The sequence below is a fragment of the Cydia strobilella genome, chromosome 5 (genome assembly GCF_947568885.1).
Source record: "Cydia strobilella chromosome 5, ilCydStro3.1, whole genome shotgun sequence".
Taxonomy (NCBI): Eukaryota; Metazoa; Arthropoda; class Insecta; order Lepidoptera; family Tortricidae; genus Cydia; species Cydia strobilella.
The window spans coordinates 8,059,640-8,082,932 of record NC_086045.1 but is presented as its reverse complement, the minus strand read 5'-3'; the positions used below and the strand labels follow the sequence as shown (position 1 = coordinate 8,082,932).

Below are 23,293 nucleotides of genomic sequence, written 5' to 3'. Positions count from 1 at the left end.
GTCACCCTGTATACTCTTATATCGTAAACCTCAGTAAATTTTGGAATTTCATTAATGCAGACGTAATGTAAGAGATTTCTCCAATATTTTATGGAACTACATTAACAAATAAGGAAGTAACGTTCCGTTGTACCTTTGAACGGCTCTCCTGCAAAAAACTTAGGAGGTATCGATATTTAATACCTTGTAACTAAAATAATTAACAATAGTGACACTAAATTGGCTGAATAAAAGTTATAAGAAAACCTTTATCTATTTCAGAAAGCTGCTGTGCACGTCAACCATGAATAAAACTATTATTATAATATTGGCCGTTCTGGCTGTACTCGCCATTGCTGACGCTAGAGCAACATGCAAGTAAGATCACTTATTTTATCTAAGTATTTTGTTTTACGAGTCTCGAGACGTCTTTTATGAGCCGTGAATAAAAAACGCGGGACAAGTACATAATACTTGCACACGTACAATAAACGACGTGTTTTAATACGTTTGCAAGAAAATTACAATAAAACAAATAATATTGGTTACTTAACCTACGGGTACAAACTTTTTTTCTTGAGCTTAAATTATTTTGTCAATTCAGCACTATTACGTTTAGCGATGGTAAATACTATATTGCAAAAAATAATCACAAATTGCACAAGAACAAGTAATAAGTACAAAAGGCTGACCATATGCCTTAAGGCATTCTCTACCAGTCAACCACTGACCACTGAGTTTAACATTAATACAATAAGCGCCACTAGCACCGTCCCACTAACCTGGGGTTAACCGGTTAAACCTGGAGTTACCATGGTTACCAGTACAATTTTACACTGGTTTAAAGGGTTAACCTGGGGTTAGTGGGATAGGGTAAATGTTTAATGAAAATAGCGGGCGCCGGTCTTCCTTTTTTTTGGTTCACCACAGCCAGCGGGGTAATGATTACTCAGCTAAAAAACCAAAAACTTTTTTTAGTTGACTAATAGTTATTTGTTTTACAAGGGGGCAAAGTTATTGTTTAATCTATCGTGTTAATATTGATACCCGAGCAAGCGAAAAAAAACAAAATTAAACCACGAATTTTGAGCGTTGCGAGGGTTTCAAGGCACGAGGGTTAAACAAATGTTGCCACCAAGTAAAACACAAAATTTTTCACCACACCAATACAAGGAAAATACTAACTGTAAAATATCATCAAACAAAATTAAATAATTTCACGGTTTAGACACTTGTTTTAGTCACACAAACAACAAACATGTCGCGCGAGTGACTAAAACCCGCACGGTCCCTACCACGTACCATCAACGGCTTGTTACTGAGTTGTTAGATATGACATAGTAAATAAAAACTAAGATCCCAATAATTGACAACATCTTCTATTTTAAAATCAATTAAATATCGTCGATGGATCATTTAATTACTCGTTTTAACAATAAACTTAAATTAAAAATTTACGTTATTTCAGAGGCAGCAGTCACCATTCCCGATGCGATGATGACGAAAAGGTATAAACTTAAATTTATTCTAACAATTGCACAGGGTTTCGTAAGTCATACTTTACCTAGGACCTAGATTAGAAGTTAGATTTGGTCATTTTTTTATTTTCCTTAGTTCACAGAACGATTTAGGTACAAGCGTTTCATCGTAATTAGTGATTTATGTAAATAATTAATTGCATTACATTACGTGACAATTATTTATCCACCAATGTTATAATTTATTTTATAACTTAAATATGAATATTCTTGTTTAATTATATTATGTTATGAATATTGTTGTTTTGACGACCGGTCTGGCCTAGTGGGTAGTGACCCTGCCTGTGAAGCCAATGGTCCTGGGTTCGAATCCCGGTAAGGGCATTAATTTGTGTGATGAGCACAGATATTTGTTCCTGAGTCTTGGGTGTTTTCTATGTATTTATATATTATATATATCGTTGTCTAAGTACCCACAACACAAGCCTTCTTGAGCTTACTGTGGGACTTAGTCAATCTGTGTAAGAATGTCCTATAATATAATATAATATAATTAATTAAAGTAGTTAAGTGTTGATGTCGCAGTAAGTATTTTGTTTATAGTGTATGTGTTATTCACGTTATCAACCCTGACATGATTGGGAATAAATGGCAAGGTTATTGTTAAATTGTCAACCAATGATAACTAATTTAGATCAGAGCAAGGGTGAAGGAAAAGTGAGGACAACCTACAAGCATAACATGCATTCGTCCTATTTATACTTTAACTGTATTTAGTTTATACCTAAAACAAGTACCTACCTACAAAGCTGCATAGCTGCGAATTCTACGAAGCTTGAGGTCCTGATGGGATCGAATCCGGATGTAGACAACTACATATTTGTGTCATGAACATGTCTATTTGTTTCTGATTAAATCTTAAAATTCTCGGGCTTGTTATTATACTCGGCTATGCCTCATTTTGTAACTTCTACTCTCTAATTATAATAAGTCGCCTTATATAACCACCACCATTGATACTTCTCAAAAGTATCTACTTAAAAAATATTGCTTTAGGGGCCCACTGATTACCAGTCCGCCGGACGATATCGGCCTCTCAGTTGTTCGGAACTGTCAAATTTTCGTTCTAACTGACAGGCTGATATCGTCCGGCGGACTGATAATCAGTGAGCCCCTTTAGATATTAGTTAACGGAGTTAACCTAACAGCAGGACAGTAACTAAATAAATCTAATATTTTGTTTAAGAAAAACAAATGCGACGACTCGTCTTCTTCTTCCTCCTCCTCGTCATCATCATCGTCATCATCCTCATCTGAAGAAGATGACAAGAGATGCAAAAGCGTAAGTAATTATACTCTGGGCAAACCCACTATGTCAGTAGAAAAAGGCGCGAAATTCAAATTTTCTATGAGAGGTATTTACCTTTTGCGCATAAATTTTTTTGCCGCTTTTTTCTATTGACGGAAATGGACTGCCAAACTATATGTATTTAAATTTTTAGATAAAACTAAAGTGTTTACCTAAAGGTGCCTAGAGCTACAACCATTACTACTTAGGTAAGTACATAGTCTGTAGGGACACATGAAACAAAAAATGAATATTAGTTAAATACTGGTACGTACTTTTTTTAGAAAAGGATTTACGCCTGTTTCACAACTATTCAAAGAAATCTTAGGTATTTAAAAAACAAGCCATAAACAAAAATAAAATAATTGACAAATTGTCCGTACTTCCAATTTTTATAATACACCAGATTAAACTACATGCATGCCAAGTTAAAAAAACAAATTCGATTGTACCAACATTCCCTTTTTATGTCAGTGTAGGAAATTTTTTTGTAAAAATTGTCAGTGCCGTAAAGGTATGGCCATTTTTACTTTTTTCCTATTGTATGAAGGAACGGAACTAGAAATCATGGTATGTTACTGTCATTTCAACTTTCAACAGGTTATGTTAAAAAAAAATAACAATGTAATACTATAAATATTAATACTGGTTGGTTATTAATGTTTGAATAGCCGTAGTGCACGCAGAACACTCCAGTTTGTTTTGAGAATGGTTCCCGACGGATTTCTTCGAGCGAGCCTCAATTGCGGCTCTAATGAGCAATAATGATGAAACGGTCCTTCAACTTTTACAGCATTTTCCATATTTCTACTCTAATTTGATTTTGAGGTAGCAAGGTTAAGTAAAGTAAATAGGTAGGTAATTAAATGTCGTATATTTTGATTTTGAATTTCACATCAATATTTTTCATTAGAAAGACTGACATAGATGAAAATCGAGCGCATATTTATGCAAAACAAGAGCTTCACCGAGTCTTAATATGTCACCGGCTGCTAGAGTCGCAAACAAATCCCTTAACTTCTTCAAATGGAGTTAAGAAATTTGCGACTTTAGGTATTGACGGGTAAAATCGTGACTCCATTCGTAAGAATTTAGAATTTAATATTAGCCCACGATATATGCTTCAGAATGTTATCGAAATGCGGACAGTCTGTGATTCAAGAACCATTACGTTTCAGGGGCACGGCAAGAAGGATGACTCTTCCTCTTCCTCATCCTCATCCTCATCGTCTTCGTCTTCATCGTCGTCTGAGGAAGACAGCAAGAACAACGAAGTGGATTGCGATGATTCCAACGAAAAGTCGAGCCATCACGTCAGTACCTATAATTAAATTTGTTAAGCTTACATTTAAAGTGGACACAAAGGTGTTTGATATTTTTGACATTACGCATTTAACTGCCAGTGTTTCTCTGAGCTACGTAGACCTCACGGGAATAGCTTAATACAGGCAAAGATAGATATAACTCCGTAATAGATGGATACAGTCTAAGGAAAAAACGTGGCACGAAAATTTGATTCTCGATCAGATGGCGCCACTAGCTTTGGCCTACTCTCGTATAGAGGGCGTTGACGGTTTCGTTTGTTATTTATAATTTTAACGCATATCAGTGAAAGAACATGGGTCAAAATCATATAAAAATAATTAATGCAAATAAAAAAATCATTTAGGTATCCATATTTAAATACATTTTAACGTATTTTTATAAATCTTCATTTTTAGTTTTAAAGTATGTCGATAGATGGCAGTGAATTTACAGTGGTTACAAAATTTACTATGACAGTACCGCTCTATCTTATTATATCCTCTTTGATACAGGAAATAATACTACTTAATGTGTATTTAACATCTAAAATAAAACCTACAAAGGTTCACAGGATTCATATCTTTAGGGGATACTTACGACTAACTATATTTTTAAAGTCTGACCGGATGCCGGTTTAACAATATTATAATGACATACCTAATTGATATTATTTGTTTCAGCACAAGAAATCAAGGCACATGAGGCGATGCGGAAAGAACTAGTCGAAGATAATTTGATGTCAATTATTATCAGTATATCGCTGTTCTACAATTAAAGTTATGCACCTCGTCATTCGTCCAGTTTTCAGTTCACACACAATGAAATAGTTTTTTAGAATGTAAAATGTGTGTGTGTGTGTGTTCTATCTGTGGAAACTTGTAATTGGCTCACTGCTTCTATGTTATTACCTAACGTGTTACTTCAGCTGTAAGTTTTCCTAATAAATAAAATAAAATAAATAAATAAATAAAATAAATAAAATGCTATAATATTTTATGAAGCTAGAATTACAATATTACAGACGAAAATGCCGAGTGCAAAACTTGAAACCTAGAACTGTCAATTTAATATGATTTGAAATAAACACAATGTGAATAGTTAATTAATGTTTAATTTTAATGTTCACATTCTTTATCTGAACGGACATCAACATCGTAAGATGTTTTATTATATATATATTTTTTTATTATTTCATTATTTCCACGCTTTTAACTCTAAGTATATTACAACCAAGTGTGTTTTACTTAAACCACAGAAAAAAACAGACAGTGAATGTTTGACGTGTACCTACCTATGGATGGATGATGATCCATTGCTTATAGTGATTGGAAATTGTCGATATTTTGTTACTGTTAGTTACCCGATACCCTGTGCATATAGCCTCCGAAAAATCTAAACATGCGCATTCGCAAGCTAAATGCTCCGTGTGCAAGAGCTATCATCGATATGTGTTTATCGATATACCGCTGCCGTGGTCGGCATTTTCCTAACGTGGTATGTTTTGCATGATGACGGTACTGTCCGCGCGCCAATTCCCTGCATTCGGAGGTCGAGGAAGTAGGAGGGTGTGCGCCGCGCCCGTACGTATAAAATGACATTACTCTGTCATGACTTGGTCATGACGTCCAACATTCCTAACATTCCTCAGCCGTGCAAGGAATTCGCGCGCGGACAGTAAGTTCGATTGAGTTTATTTCCGATAAATTACGTACAATACTTGATCGTTTTGTACTATTATTACTTTAATGGTATGTTTTCACATACATTTACAATCAATCAAATCAATCTCAATCAATCAAAAAGTTATGTACCTACGGGCCGTAATTGTGATAACTAAAAGTATCGATATTCAGATCAGCTATTTATGATAAAATTTTACTCTCCGAAAATAAAGTCAATGGTCAAACAAAACCTCATAATTTAAAGTACGACTATACTGGACAGTTGTTAAACGAACAACGGCACTTCCAAAGTTCAGTGCTGTATTATGATAGCAGCACGGATGTAGAGTTAATAAGCCGGATCGAGTACATTGATCAAAAAGTGTGTCCACATGAGAAGTCAAACCAGAGCCCTGCATCTCTTTCTCATTAGTGACCATAAGTAATATGTATGTGGTATATTAGGATAAGACAGTTGACATGGAATATATTAGTAGGGTGTGTCATTTTCTAAATAAATTGAAATTTTAAGTGGTCACGTTTTTTCATTTGTAGTCTGCCTCTTTCGCACTCACTCACAGTATGTTCATAAAGGTGGGCTTCCCTTTTGCACACTTCAGTATTTTTAAGTGTAAGCGTCATTGTAGATCGCAGAAATAAAGACGTACCTATTTAGATAAACTTACTTTTACATTACCTACGTAAATAATAAGAATTCTGCAAGACCGATTTACAACCTGCCGACATCATAGTCACTCTAATGAGTTTGACAATGTTGTCTTGTATTTTTATCGAAAAATGTGGCGTACTTGTGAAATGATATTTCACAATTAGCAAAGCTTTCACTCCCACAATCTTTAACACAACATTTCTTCAACATTTTTAAGACATTTTGCATTTACGTGTTTTGAAAACATGTAATCAAGTTACCAATTAAAATTCAGTTTTTTACCCAATAGCGTCAGAAGGAGGGTAATGTTTTTCGAGCGTATGTACGACTATGTATGTATATCCATTTCTTTGGCACGCCTATATCCCAGACAGTTGGAAGGTTTTTGACATACGAGGTGTCGTTGAATTTGTCAGAATTGTGGTAGTAACATAGGTTATATACATTTTAAATATTGAGCCCGCAAATGAAAAAAAGAGGGGGGGTGTTTTATTTTTCTTATCATAGCAATATGGGTATCAAATGAAAGCTATTGAAAAGACTTCCAAAAAATATGTATCATATCCAAAACTTTTTTTTACTAGCCTATTATGGTGTCCCACTGCTGGGCAAAGGCCTCTCCCCTTGTCTTCCACGACTCCCGATATAGTGCCTCCTCCGGCCAGTTGTTGAGAAAGGTGTCTAGGTCGTCCCGCCATCTCCGTCTGGGCCTGCCGGGTCCGCGCCCCTCTTCTGGCATCCATTTGGTGGCTATGCTAGCCCATCTGTCTGGATGCATGCGGCAGACGTGACCGGCCCAGTCCCATTTGAGCCTAGCAGTCTTCTCACCGACGTCAGCAATGCGGGCTTTTCCGGGTTTTTTGCGGGTTCCGGATACGATCGGTCCTCTTCACACCTAAAATGCTGCGCTCAATAGCCCGTTGACCATGTTTGAGCACCGTAGGTTAGGACGGGCAGGATACACATATCGACGAGTTTTCGCTTCAGTGACAGTGGAAGGCTACCCTTCATCAGCTCTTTCATGGACCAGTAGCTCTTCCAGGCGTTTTCGACACGGCGCTCGATTTCTTTGTCTTGCCTGTTGCTGAAAGAGACTAACTGGCCCAAGTAAATATACTCGTCAACATAGTGTATAGTCTGCCCGTCTACCGTAACCGTACGTTTCCTGCTGTTGGTCATCACTTGAGTTTTGGTTCGATTCATTTGAAGTCCAACTTAAAGGCTTGCATTGCTCAGGTCTTGGAAATAAACCTAAAAATTCTAATTAATTTTTTTTGAGCAGTCGGGTCTTAAGTTTGTATAATAATTGACTTGTTATCATTCGTTATTAACGCCGTCGAGTTATTTTGACTGTATATGTTTGTAATTAGACTAATTAGATAATCTAAACGTCAAAAACCAAATTAGGTTGTTAGAATAAGTCTAAGCTAACTCTGCGCCGACTTTGACAGAACAAAGTGGAAGTGTCATATTTTCATAGGGCCTTTACTCACCTGACCTAATTGCATACGATTTTAGATAATTGCAGGCTAAGTAGGTGCAACGAACTCTATCAAATGCCGCATTGTAAACCAAATCGCATGCATTTATCGGTGAGCTGAGTAGAGGCATATATGTAGAAATTTGACATTTACGATTATGATGACACTGTTATACTTTGGTATTGCAAAATATGTCTGTACATATTCATAGCGACTCTAGCAAACTTTGGCCTCCATAGTGTCAATACGTATGTCGTAAATAAAATCTGGCCAATCATACTATAACATTATTTACACAAATTCAACTTTAAAAGACAATATAAAACACAAATGCAACTACCTGTGTTTCCCTTTTTTTATTAATTTTATGTGTGGTCTGCCAAGGCGGTACAGATATAGCTAAGACGGACTTTAAAAAAAAACTGGTTGCCACACTATTTGCTGAATCACTTTATCAACAATTTACCTTGTACAGTCAGTATTAAAAGTAGCGTATCAGACTATGCGTCAAAAGTATCTACCATTCTCTAATAGATTAACAAAATTATAAACATCTATTTATGTATTACAACAACAAAACAATTAAGACTTACAGATATTTTCGAACGTTGCATTGTCGAGATATATTATATCTGTATTTGGTATTTGTAAAAGTAACCGAGGGTGGCAGATACTTTTATATAGCGTCTTGTTAGATTCGCTACTTTTTTTAATGCCGACTATACCTACAAGCTTCGTAACAGTTTGCGTAAGTAATAAAGATATCAGTTATCATGACGTAACATTTTCTAACTAAAGTAATTCAAAGAATAGCACATGCCATTCTACACACGTACATTTGTAGGTACATAATATCTATCATCATATTGATTCGTGAGTAACTTCCATGAATGTAATAATGTAATAAAACTATTTAAAGGCAAATGGTTTGATGGCGGAGGTCAATTTAGTTATTCGAGGATGGAAGCAATAGGAGCCAATTGATGCAATAAAGCTTACTACTTCTTTCTCCTTGCTCGTGTAAAGGGATCAAACTTCTTAAAACTAAATTTTTGTCTGCTAATGTTGCCATATACACCCCAGGTTTTTTTTCTTTCCAAGTTTTATTAATTATGTTACAAAATACGCTGTATTTCATTTTTCTGCCATAATTACAAACTATTACAAAATTTCTTTTATTTTCATTCTGAACCTTATAACAAGGGTCAAGAAATCGCTATTTGCTTACAATAAAATTGTCTCATAAAATATGACCTCAGAATGCCTCAGATTGTTGCCGAGGCCATGCTGTATGTAAATAAGTAAGGAATTTTTTTTTAAACACGAAAACAGGTTTTTAATAATAGGCATAGGACAAGTAAAATATCCATTTACTGATTTAGCTGATGTATACCTATAGTTTAAAAATCTGGAAGTAAAATACATTTTGAGTTCCTGAATAACACGGTCATAATTCGGTCATTAATGTACCTAGATTAAGCAAACAGGAAATCAGTTTCCCTTTAAAAACGAACACTAATTCTTGATCAGATCAACGTCTTACTGATAAAATTCTTTACATAAGTAGGTGCTGTAAACATCATAGATATAAAGTGTATGATATACACGTGCAGCAGACGCTGTTAGTTGATAAAAATTTGTGTCGAGACGCGACAGTGAACGGTCCTAGCTTTGTAGAATGTCACCGCCGTGCGCACGAATAGTAGTGTTCGTTATTGTTATTCATTTATTGATACCTGTTAAAAGTGATACTTTTTCTACAAACGATTTTTTAGATATTTTCAAAAATCCGGTGTCTAATTTCATAGATGCGATTTCGCCAAAAAACACAGCAGGAAATCTTGAAAGTAGTAGTGAAGACAAGAAAGAGGGAAGTATGATCGATGTGCCGATAAACACTGATCGTTGTAAAGACGGCAAGGTAAAGGATGTGAATGGTGTTTGCAGAGAGCCTTGGTGATTAGATTTCGTTGCACGATAATATACGCAGTTTACGTGACGCAGTGGTTTAATCATATTGCGTTAAAATGGACGCTAAAACTGTGTTTTTGACAGTGTTGATAGTTAATTTGGTTTACGGTACAAGTTTTGATTTTCGTGAGAAACTTCGCAACGCCTCCTTAACGACGACTACTACGATGAAAACGGACATAGTAACGGGACAAGTTATACGTGTTCCGCTCTTAGATTGTCCCCAAGGATGGAGGCGTGATCAATTAGGACGATGTAGATCAATATTTTAGAGGTACAGTACTTATAAGGTTGTTTTTATTTAATTTATTTAGTTATATTTTTAAAAGGTTTCGGGACTCAAATAAAAGTATTAGGTCATAGGTATTTATTGTTGCCATTCTTGAGAATTCAATTCCTACAATTCTTTCTAGGGGAAACCGGTATAAAACCGTAAAACCAAGGATTTAAAACTAGAGAATTCAAATGAATGTATAAGCAATGGAATAAACATTACTATTGCATGTTTAATTGGCAAAACGAAACAAAAAATAACCTACTATAATCTTAACTTAAAACGGATTACAAAAAATAAAAAAACAAAAAGATACCAGGCTATTTGACACATAAAATATACACATATAGGTATATATAAAAGTATGTCAATTTCACTAATATAAACAAATATTCTAGCCAGTGAAAAAATACCTGGCAAATTGTATATATGGCATTTGCATGTCTCTCTCTAATCTATCTATCTTAGAAATCTCTGTTGTTGACTTTGTAAGCCATTACATGATAACTTATCCCAAAGAATGGTAAAATTTCACAGTTCATTTTGACATTAAAACTTGCCACAAAACTCACAATTTAAAAGTCAACTGCAGTGTATGTCACTTTTCTAGAAACAGACAGGCTTCTAATATTTGTTTCAAACACGTTAGGGCTGATACAGACGGACTGCAACCCGACGGCAATTTGTATGAGATATGCACGCCGACTGCACGCCGACTGTAACGTCGGCGTGCAGTTCCCATATTAAGTTGCAGTCGGGTTGCAGTCCGTCTACAATCCTCCGTCAATTCACGCTAAAGTTAAAACTTAGTACTTTACAAATTATTCAATATATAATATCCTTTTTTGTATTTATAGACCCTGTTTCAAGATTTAAGATCCAGACGAAAATAACAAAAGCAGTATAATAAGCAAAGAATATTGAAGTTGTCTAAATCAATATCAACATGAGGATATCATGCGAGTACATAACTGATAAGTACAAGAGGTCAAGTCGTTATCTATTTAAGCGAGTGCTCATTGGAGCTGTTACAGTTCAGTTTATAATTTACAAGAAGTTACAACGAGTTGCTTTCTATAATGAAGCTACCTATAGTCCTTGTATGTTGTTTTATATCAACAATACTCTATTCAGTGGAAGGTGGACTGGTCAAAGATTTTTTTGGAAAGGTTAAAGAAACAGCAGAAGTAGTCCATAAAGATGTACATAATATCTGGAGACCTGAAAGTGGTAACGCCGACAAGAACAACACAGAGCAAACGGTGACTTCTCCGTCTACTCGGCCCGACCCGGCTAAGGAAGGAGAACACAAGATAGATGAAAAGACAAAAGACACGAAGGTATCGGAAATAACTTCATCTTCTTCAACCACGGCGACAAAAGAACACGAAACAAAGGAGGATAAACACGAAGAAACAATAACGGCAGCATCTGAAACCACAACTAAAAAAGACGAAAGAGCGAATTTCTCAGGAGCATGCCAGACTAATTACAGACGTACAGCTGACGGCCGGTGCAAGCTTGTTGGTGCTTGATATATGGAAATGATAAATGCATAAAGGATGATTCACGCTACGCCATGCTGTGCCCAGCCCGACTGCTAGCCGGTTCTCGTTCAATAGATTTGCCTGTACTACATACGAGGTTTTTGGACATACATAATGTTATTTCTCTTAATCGTGTTAGTGTCACAGGGCGGACACGCTATACATCAAAAATCACTTGCTGTCGCGGGGCGAGGTAATTCGAGTCGAGGCGGGGCGGTGCGTGGCCGTTCTGTATGATAATACTATTACTTATTCTGTGGTGTCACGTTTAGAATTGCCTAATCCGCAAAATATTCACGGTAATTATTAAGCACATGACACATTGGATACCTACCGATCTATGTTTTTAAAGATAGGAACTTAACGAATAACTTCCCAGAGTGAATCATTCGTGTATTTGCAGTCTACTCAAAATCACTGTTAAAAAAAAGTTATTTTATATACTTAATATATATATGTGTTAAATTAAGTGATTAAAGCATCTACATGTAAATAAAATAAAACTAATATTTATCTATAATTTTTTTTTGTTTTTAAGTGATGAATTTGATCGGAACTACTGTATCGATACCTAAAGGGGCTCACTGATTATCGATTATCGTCCGCCGGACGATATCAGCCTTTCAGTTAGAACAAAAATTTGACAGTTCCGAAAAACTGACAGGCCGATAACGTCCGGCGGACTAGTAATCAGTGGGCCCCTTAATACCAATTATTTACTATCAGACCAGTTTTAGTTATTCGATCTGTTTCCGATATACTATATGATATGATACTGATCTGTCAGTGTGAAAAGGGACGTGTGTGGTTGAAGAAATGTCGCTTTTTACAAAAGTGAGGTTTTTGGTGGAAGAAATGTCACTTTTGACACTGACAGATTAGTATTATATCGGAAACAGATCGAATAACTAAAACTCGAATTGGCCTGTAAAAACCTTACACATTCCAACTGACGAAAAACGATCAGTTTCAATTGCTCAGAATTTATATAGCCTATGTGTATTTTTATAATATTTATATAATGTCTGTTGGAATATGTGAGTTTTGTTCTAGGGTCCGCTCGGCAACCTAATCCCAACACAGTTTTTATAAAAGTGACTGCCATCTGACCTTCCAACCCAGAGAACTACCTACTACTACCAGTACTACCTAGTTTCACACTAGGCCTTATTGGGACTAGTCCCTCACCAGTTTGCCCTCACCGAAAATCGATTGGTAAATATCTAATGATATTTCGTACATAATAATGCCGTATTTTATTTAAGGAACAGGAACGCCCTATACAAACATAATATTATAGTTTTTTTCACATAGTTTAGGTACGGTGACAGCTGTCATCTCAATACATATTTTGCGTTTTAATTAGGGATGTACCGACTAGTCGCTAACTAGTCGGGAAAGCCGACAATCCGGCCTCATTTGTAATCGACGATTAGTCCGCGAATAGTCGGCAAAAAAGTAGATTAGTCGGCACTTTATTAGTGACAGAAAAACAGAAATATATTAACAGCCAATAATATAGTATGCTTTATAACTATTTTACTCAAATATAATATCTATTTAGAGCGCATACGAAAACTTTTGTTCATATTATTGACCATGTGACCGCTTTCTATGTCCGACTGGCTGTCGGTTGTTCTCCTCTACAGAGGGCGTACCGCGAAAACCAAAATTCGCAAATTGCGGAGATCTTTCTCTTTTACTCCAAGGAAGGCGTAATTAGAGTGACAGAGAAAAATGTCTGCAATTTGCGAACTTCGATTTTCGCGGTTATATCCAAGCTCGCATTTCTCAACCGATTCTTGTGAAATTTTGTGATAAGCCTTTGAACCCGCAGGGAATACATGTTAACTAATAAAATACGAGTAAGTATGGAAATATCTGGACTGAAGGAGCAAGTCGATTTTTTACAAGTGGGCAACATTATACGAAATTAAAATGCCAGTGTATATTTGATACTGTTTAGTTATTTCACTCAATACATATCTAATTACGATACTAAGGCAAATGTTTTAATTAATGATTTGTTTACCAAATTAACTTTCTGGCGTCACAGGGGCCACTTGATAAACGTTTAGGTAAGGAGATGGAGTGTTAGCTATAGAATGATGAATATTTGCATTTAAGTTACTAGGAGGTTTTGGTTTGAGATTTGTTGTCTGACCATTTTTCTGTACAGTATTGTTAAAATTCTCACTGAAGTTCAACTTTATGTCTTTGATGTCTTGTGAATTTTCATCATTATTAGAGGATATAGAACTATCTTCAGGGGAATAAGATCCACGGCTGTCATGCTGATCACGGTAGCCGGGAGGTGGTGGTGGAGGAGGTGGTGGTCCGTGTCCACCTGAAGGTGGTGTATTCCCGCCAGGTGGTCCGCGTTCGCCAGGTGGTGGATGCCCACCAGGAGGTCCTTGACTCCCAAAGGGTCCACGCATATTAGGTGGTCCGTGTCCACGTGGCGGCTCTCGTCCATCAGGGGGTTCATGTATGTCAGGTGGTCCATGTCCACGTGGTGGTCCTTGTCTTTCAGGTGGTCCATGTGCACGTGGTGGTCCTTGTCTTTCAGGTGGCCCATATTCGCTAGGAGGCCCATGTGGACTGTGATCGAATGGTCCTCGATTGATTGGTGGTCCAGCCTGCACTGGTGGCCATTTTCGATTTAGGTCATTGTGATCTGGTGGTCTTCCATCGTCTGGAAAACTTCTTTCGGGTCCTGAAGGTACATCGCCTCGAGGAGATCGCTTATTTACATCAGTAAAGCGGTAATCTTGAAGGCTTAGAAGCTCAGTTACTGTTAGTTGTTCTGTAAACAAATGAATATTAAATTCGTAATAGGTACTCTTATTGCATTAATAAGTTAAAAGTCACTGTTAAAAAAATGGTACACCTATCCGATCATAAAACGAAACAAAATTACTATGTTTTGTCGAATCAAATATTGTATTTAGTATAGCAGTTTATTAATTATTATGATAAATTTACAAATGGTTTGATTTTTAATGATTTATTTATACAACCTTAAACAAGTCAAAAGAAATGGCCGGAAAGGGCTCACTTTGTATAAACGCTTTATAATATTAAAATTGACCCCTTATCATTTATCTTATATACAGATACAGGTGATTTCTGGGTCGTGATCCAAAACCACTTTTTTTGACTCTGTAAATGATCCACATCATCATATGGTAGTATTTGATTAAAAGATAATTAGTTAAAATTTTCTTATTTTTCAAGTAAAATTAATCTTAATAACAAAACTTCCGTGAGACGCAGACATATTAAATATATAATTATAACGGGTCACTCACGTAACATGTCGAGCGTTTTTCGACTTAAAATACGTGAGTGACCTGTTATTAATATATTTAAAATTAATCTTATACTAAAGGGGCCCACTGACTATCAGGCCGCCGCACGATATCAGCCTGTCAGTTGTTCGGAACTGTCAAATTTTTGTTCTAATTGTTCTAACTGACAGGCCGATATCCTCCGGCGGACTGAGAGTCAGTGGGCCCCTTTAACAATCATGGTCACCCTATGACTTTTGATATGACGCTGTACCTATGGAAAGCGACAAGACGTCACAGTGAGTAGGGTGACCAAAGTGTATGCAAAAATGTTTTTTTCTACTTGTCATCTGACAAATAATCATCATTATTGGTGATAAACAATAATTAACAACACCATTACGCTCATCTTTGAATTCTGTATGATGTCTTGTTCTCTTGCTACACGGCCCCGAAATACCCTGTATATTCAAATTGAAATTGTCATTGGTATTTTTAAGATATATTCATTAATATGTAATTCAATCTTTTAAAAAAGTAACAAAATAGGACGAGTAACTTAATTAAATTAATTAATTTCAAGCAAATTTTCAAAAAATGCTGTAATATTGATATATAGTTAAGTATTAAAATCTATTAAAATGGTATGTTAGATGTTTAATCGTACTAACGTAATTCGCGTTATAAGTCCTGGGATTGTATGAATGGAAATAAAATAAACAACGAATGTTAAATGGGATACTAAATTTATTTTATTCTTACTGAGTATGAGTATACAATAATATCTATAATAATAGCTAAAATAATACGAATATTATCAAAAAAATATAACCGAACTAACTTTCTGGTGTCACAGGTACTACTTGGAAATAATTTAAAAGAGGCGATGGAGTGATAGTTATTGAATCGCTTGTATTTGCATCGATATTACTAAGAGGCCGTCCTCCTTTGCGTTTAGGTTCCTTTGTCCTTAATACTTCGGTCATTTTGACATCTGTTGAGTCATTTTGAGTCAGATCATTCGGTGCAGTATTATAAAACCCTTCTCTGAAAATGAGTTTAAGGTTTTGAAGAATCTGTTCATTTTCAGTATTCTGGGCGGATGAAAAACTAGGTGTAATACTAGGTTGCATCTCGTTATTACCATGGGGCCCATGTCCACCAGGTTGCCCGTTTGCACTAGGTGGTACTTGGCCATTCGGTGGAGGCCCACGATTTTGGGGTGCAGGGTCATGAGTGTCATGAGGTGGACCATGACCATAAGGTTGTCGATAGGCTTCGTTGCCATAGTCAGAGTTATAATTGTTATAAGACTGCGGAGGCGGAGGTTTTCGGTCATCAGATGGTGCACCATAGTTGGGCGGTGGTGGAGGTCCATGGTGTGGTGGAGGCGGAGGCCCATCGTGCGATCTAGGCGGTGGTTCATAGGGCGGTGGAGGTGGTGGACCATAGTGAGGTGGAGGCGGAGGCCCATGGTGCGGTGGAGGTGGTGGACCATGGTGCGGTGGAGGTGGGGGTCCATGGTGTGGCGGAGGTGGAGGACCATGATGAGGTGGAGGCGGAGGAGGTCTATGGTGAGGTGGACCGAACTCATCAGGATGTCGGGGTTGCCTTTCATCGTGTGGAGGCGGCGGTGGAGGTGGAGGTTCATGGTGTGGCGGAGGTGGAGGACCATGATCAGGTGGAGGCGGAGGACCATGATGAGGTGGAGGCGGAGGAGGTCTATGGTGAGGTTGATCAAAATCATCTGGATGTCGGGGATGCCTTCCATCGTGTGGCGGCGGCGGTGGAGGAGGTCTTTTGTAGGGATAGTAATATTCTTCCCAATGACGTGGTGGTGGGGGTAGCGGAGGGGGCTTGTAGTAATCATTATTATATTCCGGTATATAATAGATGTATGACACATTAGGTTGATCTTGCTTAAAGTATTGTAATTGTTGATTTTGATTTTGATTTTCTGAATAATTTATGTAGTCATTAGACGATCCAGCGGTCTCAGTTGTAGAGCCCCAAACCTGCCTTTTTGCTCTGTCTGCGGTGCGGTTTTCTAAAGAAAAAAGATATCCGTTATCATTCGAGGAATACCTACAAGAACTGTTTCTTATAGCATTTGAAACAATAAATAGTAGGTATACTTAAAGGTACATAAGTAAGTTGTTTAGTTAGGCAAGTAAATCGAATCAAACAAAAGTACAATTAATGTAACATGGAAAAAACCCTTTTTTGCTCTTGGTTTTTTTATGTCATCGAGTACTGATAATACCGAGATATAAGGAAAACATTCAAAATCAATGATGTAGTAGGATGAAATAATTAAAGGTACTATAGTTAAGTTAATTCGGCTAAAAGTAAGAAACTTAATACGTAATACTAAGACAAAAAAAAGAAAAACAGTTTTTTGTTAAGAAATTATGATACAGGTTTTTAATGTTTTTATCGCCGACGGTACTTTTCTTTCAATAGGCAACTAATAATAGTATTATTATAATAATCATAGAGACAGTTCTAATACATCTAAATACAATTAGATTCCTACGTTATTTATCATAGTTTCTATGGTCACCTCCGGTGTCCATCATCACCATCATCATCATCAGATCAGCTCGATGGTACCATAATATTGCATGGGTACCCAACTTACATATGTATGTGAAGTTTTAGCTCATTATAATAACGGGAAGTGGGTCTAACCCTTCAGGCAGTAATACAATAAGGTGCGTTGGGGTAAGTTAAAAAACGGTATAAGATAAAAAAAACCGTTGTAACACCCTACTTGTGGCAAATTTTTGTTCCTGGCAACTTTATTGGGAACATCATTTTGTTCCCCGCCCCTCAAATTGTGCCGTGTGTTAAGTGAGAATGAGAAAGCTAAAATTTTTGTTTGGCACCGACTTCAAAAACTAAGTCATTACCCGGATGGTAGGTAATTAATTTTCGTATAATTAGGTAATAATTAGTTCTTATTATTAGGTAATAATAATAATTAGTTTTTATTATTAGGTAATAATCAGAATTTTCTTTACAACTACAGTTCTAAGGATCTAGCTTAGCGTAGATGGACAGACATATAACCATACCCTTCTCCTGCCATACAAATAAAAGTATAAAAAATTAAATTAAGGAACTTATGAACGAACAAAACAAATGCAACTTTGTTCCTATTGAAATTGATTCATGTTTCATCAAACTTAACATAACAAGACAGTGTTATAATAAGTAGGACCATGGGCCGTATAGTACGAGTAAGAGGATACATGGAGGATACATAATAACGGGCATTGCGAAACTAAAGGAGTTCCTTGTGGACTAACGAACTATAAAAAATAACCCCAAACCATATTATAAGAATATAGCTTAATTATATTGTTGACTGTCTTAAATCATGCAATAAATCCTTGTCAACTTCAAACGAAACCTACATTTGGGTGAAACCTGTTTCACTACACCATATAAAAAAACAAAGTCCCCCGCCGTGTCTGTCTCTGTATGTTCGCGATAAATTCAAAAACTACTGAACGGATTTTCATGCGGTTTTCATCTATCAATAGAGTGATTCTTGAGGAAGGCGTAGGTGTGTTATATGATAAGGTTTTGTGTAACCCGTGCGAAGCCGGGGCGGTTCGCCAGTTTAGCATGAGTTAAGGTTATGCGACTTTCCTGTGGAAATTATAAAGCCAAATTTTCTTACTGGAGGTACGTTCAAACTTTATATTTCTTAAAATAGGTATATAATGAAAGCCTTAATAAAATGTACCCAAATTGTTAACTTTCGTAATGTCCATCGGGAATACACCAGTTTTCCCGAACCTTTTATGACCCATTTCCGATAAGTTTAAGTTAACTTATTATTCATATGGTAAATACGTAATATACAAGAAGGTACAATATGTAACAGGACACGAAACACAGTCATTGCATGTAAGATAGGTACTTATTAGTAATATAAGTAGGGTGAGTTGTTCATCAGTTAAAGTTCGAGCGGTCATATCTCACAAATTTTCAATTAAAATAAATTATTTGCAAACATTAATCGATAGATAATTTTCTACAAATTTGCATTTAAATTTTTTTAATTTTCCTTATACGTTTTACATTATCGTGCTTTTAGAAAATAAAAACTTGGCTAATAGTGTCCACTGTCCACCCTATAGGACAGTATTAAGTTATTAACCAGGGGGGTGTTCTAGAGTTAACCAAGTTGTACACATTTAATAATTAATTTAAATGTGTTTAATTATGTAACACAAATTTAAGAACGCAGTTTTCATTAATTACAAAGATATATAATACAAAAAAAGGAAAATAGTTTTGCTGATATCATTATCCTCAAAAAGCAATATTATGTAACACGGTGATTATGATTAACCGTAAAAATTACATGTTACAAACATAACGTAATATTATTTTAGAGGTCGCTCAAAAAAAAAAGCAATTCTGCCATCCTAAAATATATGAAATGAACGACCAAAGAAAAACCAAAAACTTGGAAGCGTTTTAATGTTTTGAATGATTCACGGTTAGTTTCACTAGACTTATATTGACCGGGATATAGACCATATATGGAATATATGGGATGATGCATGTAACTGCGTCGAAATATCGGGAGCTCACAAATAATACACAAGGTAATTACGGTCTATATCCCGGTCAATATAAGCGTTTTAATGGTTTTATTATATTTTCCCCTATTTTGTTACAACTAAATAAAACATAAAAGGGTATCTTTTTAATTTTTTTGATTAATGTGTTTTTTATTTATTGTATGAGATATCAAATTTTAATGCAATGCTGAGCGACCAGTAAATAATGAGCGAATGAGTCAAAATTTGGCACAGAGATAACTACTTCATAATAGAATAAAGGGAGTTTGTGGGGAAAAGATTTCAATTTACATCAAGTAACATCTGTTTATTTGTTGTAATATTAGTTTCCATCTCTCCTACACTCTCCCTCCCTATGTAAAAAAAAAACTAGAAAAGGCTGACCCCCTCCCCCCTATATTGGCTATATTTCGTAAAAATCTACAGGTTTGTTTTGGTGTTTATTTTTCAAATGAATCTTTTTTGGAACGTTTATTTCTACCTGGCACTGGAGCCCATTTAAGCTAACTCTGTACCATGTTTGATAGCATAAATTGTGGGTGAGTGTTATTTTAAACGTCATAATTTCACAGAAATGTAAAAAAACAACGATCTTTGTGATCTTACGTAAGAACTATGAAAACCCCCTCCCTCCCCCTTATAAGAAAAAATAAGATATGTTAGACTCTAAATCGTCTTACGTAAATTACGTAATAAATGAATGGCACCATAGGTAATATCTACGTCAAAAGACACTTAAAGAACACATCTAAGCAGTTAAAATATAAAGATTCTTCTAAAACTTAACAAAAAGGGATGAAGCGAAAAATACTTACCTTTATTTCCCAAAAAGTTTTTTTAACGAAATATTGACATTTTTGTCTCACTCGTCCGTAGATGGAGCGAGCGAACTGTAGATTATGGGGAGTAGGGAAGGCAAGTGCTTAGGTATCTAATGCCCTTGGTTGCACCAAGCGGCAACGTCGCGTTCGCCAGATATTCGCTTGGTTATTTGTGTACTAGTGGCTAACTGATGAACACCCGACCCTATTGTTAAATGGCCTCTTAGCCTCCAAGGGCACGTATGCTGGTTCACTAAAGACTAGGCTAGACTGTACAGACAGCCCTCTATAGGTTCAATTAGGTGCAATCATTAGGACAAAACACAAACTTAATAATACTTTCTCATATTTTTTCCCAACAACTCGAATCAATATATGTTAAAGCACAATAAATAATATCAAACAACTTCAGTTTACACTATACACTAGGCTTTACTATTAGATATTTTATACAATAAATATTAGGGTAGGGAGCTGTTTATTAAAAAACCGGCCAAGTGCGAGTCGGACTCGCGCACCGAGGGTTCCGTACTTTTTAGTATTTGTTGTTATAGCGGCAACAGAAATACATCATCTGTGAAAATTTCAACTGTCTGGCTATCGCGGATCATGAGATACAGCCTGGTGACAGACAGACAGATGGACGAACGGACAGCCGGACAGCGGAGTCTTAGTAATAGGGTCCCGTTTTAACCCTTTGGGTACGGGACCCTAAAAACAAGCCATTAAATAAACAAAAATAAAACAATTGACAACCCTAAAAAATAACGTACAAATTGATAAGTATTAAGTAAGTATTATAATAACAATAAAATAAATGCACGTTCATCTAGGTAAGTTACTACGTTTAAGTTTAGTAGTTTGTGTAAGTTATTAAGAAATAATTGCAGTCTATTATTTTCAATTGATTAAAATTAAGACTATAGTGAGTGGTCGACCGCATCTCCATATAATTATCTACATCTTTGAAGCTTCATGGCCACTTGAGATTATTTAGCTTCGAAAAGAGGTTGATAAGTTTCTCCAAGCGGATTTCTACTAAATAAACAAGTGTTTTCTGTTGTACTTGTAGTCATATCCTGTGATTTCACTTTTCTTCATCTAACATGATGTAACAATTCTTTCGTCACTGATAAAAACAGCATGACTATAATTAGATCCTGTCTCGTGGCAGTTTATTTACATAAATAAAAGAAGGTAAACCAAACAAAACACTAATATGAATTAGGTACATAAGTCACATGTTACGACTAAAGGTCAACTAAATAAATTGTTAACAATAAGTACTTATACCTTGAAAATGTCCATAATGCGATGTGCTGAATGCAAACGCAACCAATACTGCAAACACGAATACTGTACACTGTGACAACATTGCAATACAGTTATTGACTGATTTTCTTTACGTTTATGATCTACGCTGCGAATCTTCCGTGTGCCGTCGAATTACTAGGTATTTTATAGATCCAACAAATATGAAACAGACGTAACCGGTTTTTGCTTTTAGAAGCCGGACCCAGAAAAAAGCGTTGAAGAGCGACTGTGGTCAGTAGTGTTTTTTAGGCGGTCTTCACATTGTATAAACATTGGACATCGCTATAATTATAGCGCTGTCTCGCTCACACACGATAGCGACTTAGAGAAAACAGCCTTAATGCTTAGTGCTCTACGAGTATTATAGGTATGTTGACTGTTTTATTATGACTATTTCATTAACATTTTGGTCGATTCTGGATGCGGTTGGTTGTCAATGTTGTCATCACATGTATGATAAATATTCGGGATTTGGACGGTTTACTCATAACCTTGTGATATTGAGTTCCGTACCTAATTTTAATCGATATAACATAATTTACCCACTTATTAAAATGTTTACTTATTTAATATTAATATTGTCTTCGGTTACCGCGATAGTTACTCATGAAATAAAACTATGAAAACGGATTATATCGCGTATATTGAATTTATAATATTATTTATTTTGTATTATAAATTCAATATACGCGATATAATGCGTTTTCATACTTTTATTTTATTTAATATTACTTTAATGAACTAATGTTGTTAGGTATTTAAACCTTATATACCTACTTACATTTTAACGCACAGATGTTTGCAGTTTTACTTGTTACTATGCTGCGTAGGAAAGCAACAAGTATAACTGCACGTACCTATTGCAGCATTGCAGCAATAGGTAAGTAGGGGAAGGCGGAGCAGGACCGGGTGTGAAACACAATAAATAATTAAAGAAATTAAGACATTATTACACAAATTGACTAAGTCCCACATCAGTAAGCTCAATAAGGCTTGTGTTGTGGGTACTCAGACAACAATATATAAATAAACACCCATGACTCAGGAACAAATATTTGTGTCCATCACACAAATAAATGCCCTCAGCAGGATTTGAACCCGGGACCATGGGCTTCATAGGCAGGGCACTACCCACTAGGTCAGACAGGTCAACAATTAATAAAACTGGTTTTGGTTTAGTTTTTTTTAGTTTCTGATATATAGTAACTACAGTAGGGGGAAGTCCCCCAGTGATGGAAGAAAATGAAAAAAGTATTTGAAAATATATCTTTATTTTTGAATGACACACCTTAAAAATAAGTTAAAATTAGACCTAAAACAAAATAAAACTAACAAAAATAAATTAAACTACCAACTAAACAAACTAAACTAAAACTACCTAAAAGTAAAAGCCTACAAATAGAAAACTGGCCCCAGGTCTGTGCCGTCCGGTAGGAATTACTTTAGTGAACAAACTAGAATCAAAATAAAATAGCACAAATGCAACTTCTATATAAACTAATTCAAAAACGAAAAGTAAACTTTAGTGAAAAAAAAAAACTCATTCTTCGCAA

General features: G+C 35.8%; 3 protein-coding genes across 4 annotated transcripts; 2 read left to right on the top strand and 1 right to left on the bottom strand.

The window, feature by feature from the left end:
• Window positions 1-261: 261 nt before the first annotated feature.
• Window positions 262-4,944, top strand: LOC134741848 (osteocalcin 2-like). The gene is made up of 5 exons (XM_063674742.1): window positions 262-357; window positions 1,448-1,487; window positions 2,704-2,799; window positions 3,984-4,118; window positions 4,791-4,944. The coding sequence occupies exons 1-5, from the start codon at window positions 284-286 to the stop codon at window positions 4,830-4,832; spliced, it is 387 nt and encodes a 128-aa protein (XP_063530812.1). The 5' UTR covers window positions 262-283; the 3' UTR covers window positions 4,833-4,944.
• Window positions 4,945-11,039: 6,095 nt separating this feature from the next.
• On the top strand, window positions 11,040-11,720 carry LOC134741417 (growth-blocking peptide, long form-like). The gene has a single exon (XM_063674188.1). The coding sequence runs from the start codon at window positions 11,247-11,249 to the stop codon at window positions 11,700-11,702; it is 456 nt and encodes a 151-aa protein (XP_063530258.1). The 5' UTR covers window positions 11,040-11,246; the 3' UTR covers window positions 11,703-11,720.
• Window positions 11,721-13,616: 1,896 nt separating this feature from the next.
• LOC134741397 (uncharacterized) lies at window positions 13,617-21,965 on the bottom strand. 2 transcript variants are annotated; one of them, XM_063674165.1, is made up of 2 exons: window positions 21,720-21,965; window positions 13,617-14,520 (listed from the first exon to the last, which is right to left on the bottom strand). In XM_063674165.1, exon 2 carries the CDS (start codon window positions 14,308-14,310, stop codon window positions 13,924-13,926), a length of 387 nt encoding a protein of 128 aa, XP_063530235.1. In that variant the 5' UTR covers window positions 14,311-14,520; window positions 21,720-21,965; the 3' UTR covers window positions 13,617-13,923. The 2 variants fall into 2 exon arrangements, with proteins under 2 accessions (XP_063530235.1, XP_063530234.1); XM_063674164.1 differs by lacking the exon at window positions 13,617-14,520 and adding an exon at window positions 15,772-17,051.
• Window positions 21,966-23,293: the final 1,328 nt, after the last annotated feature.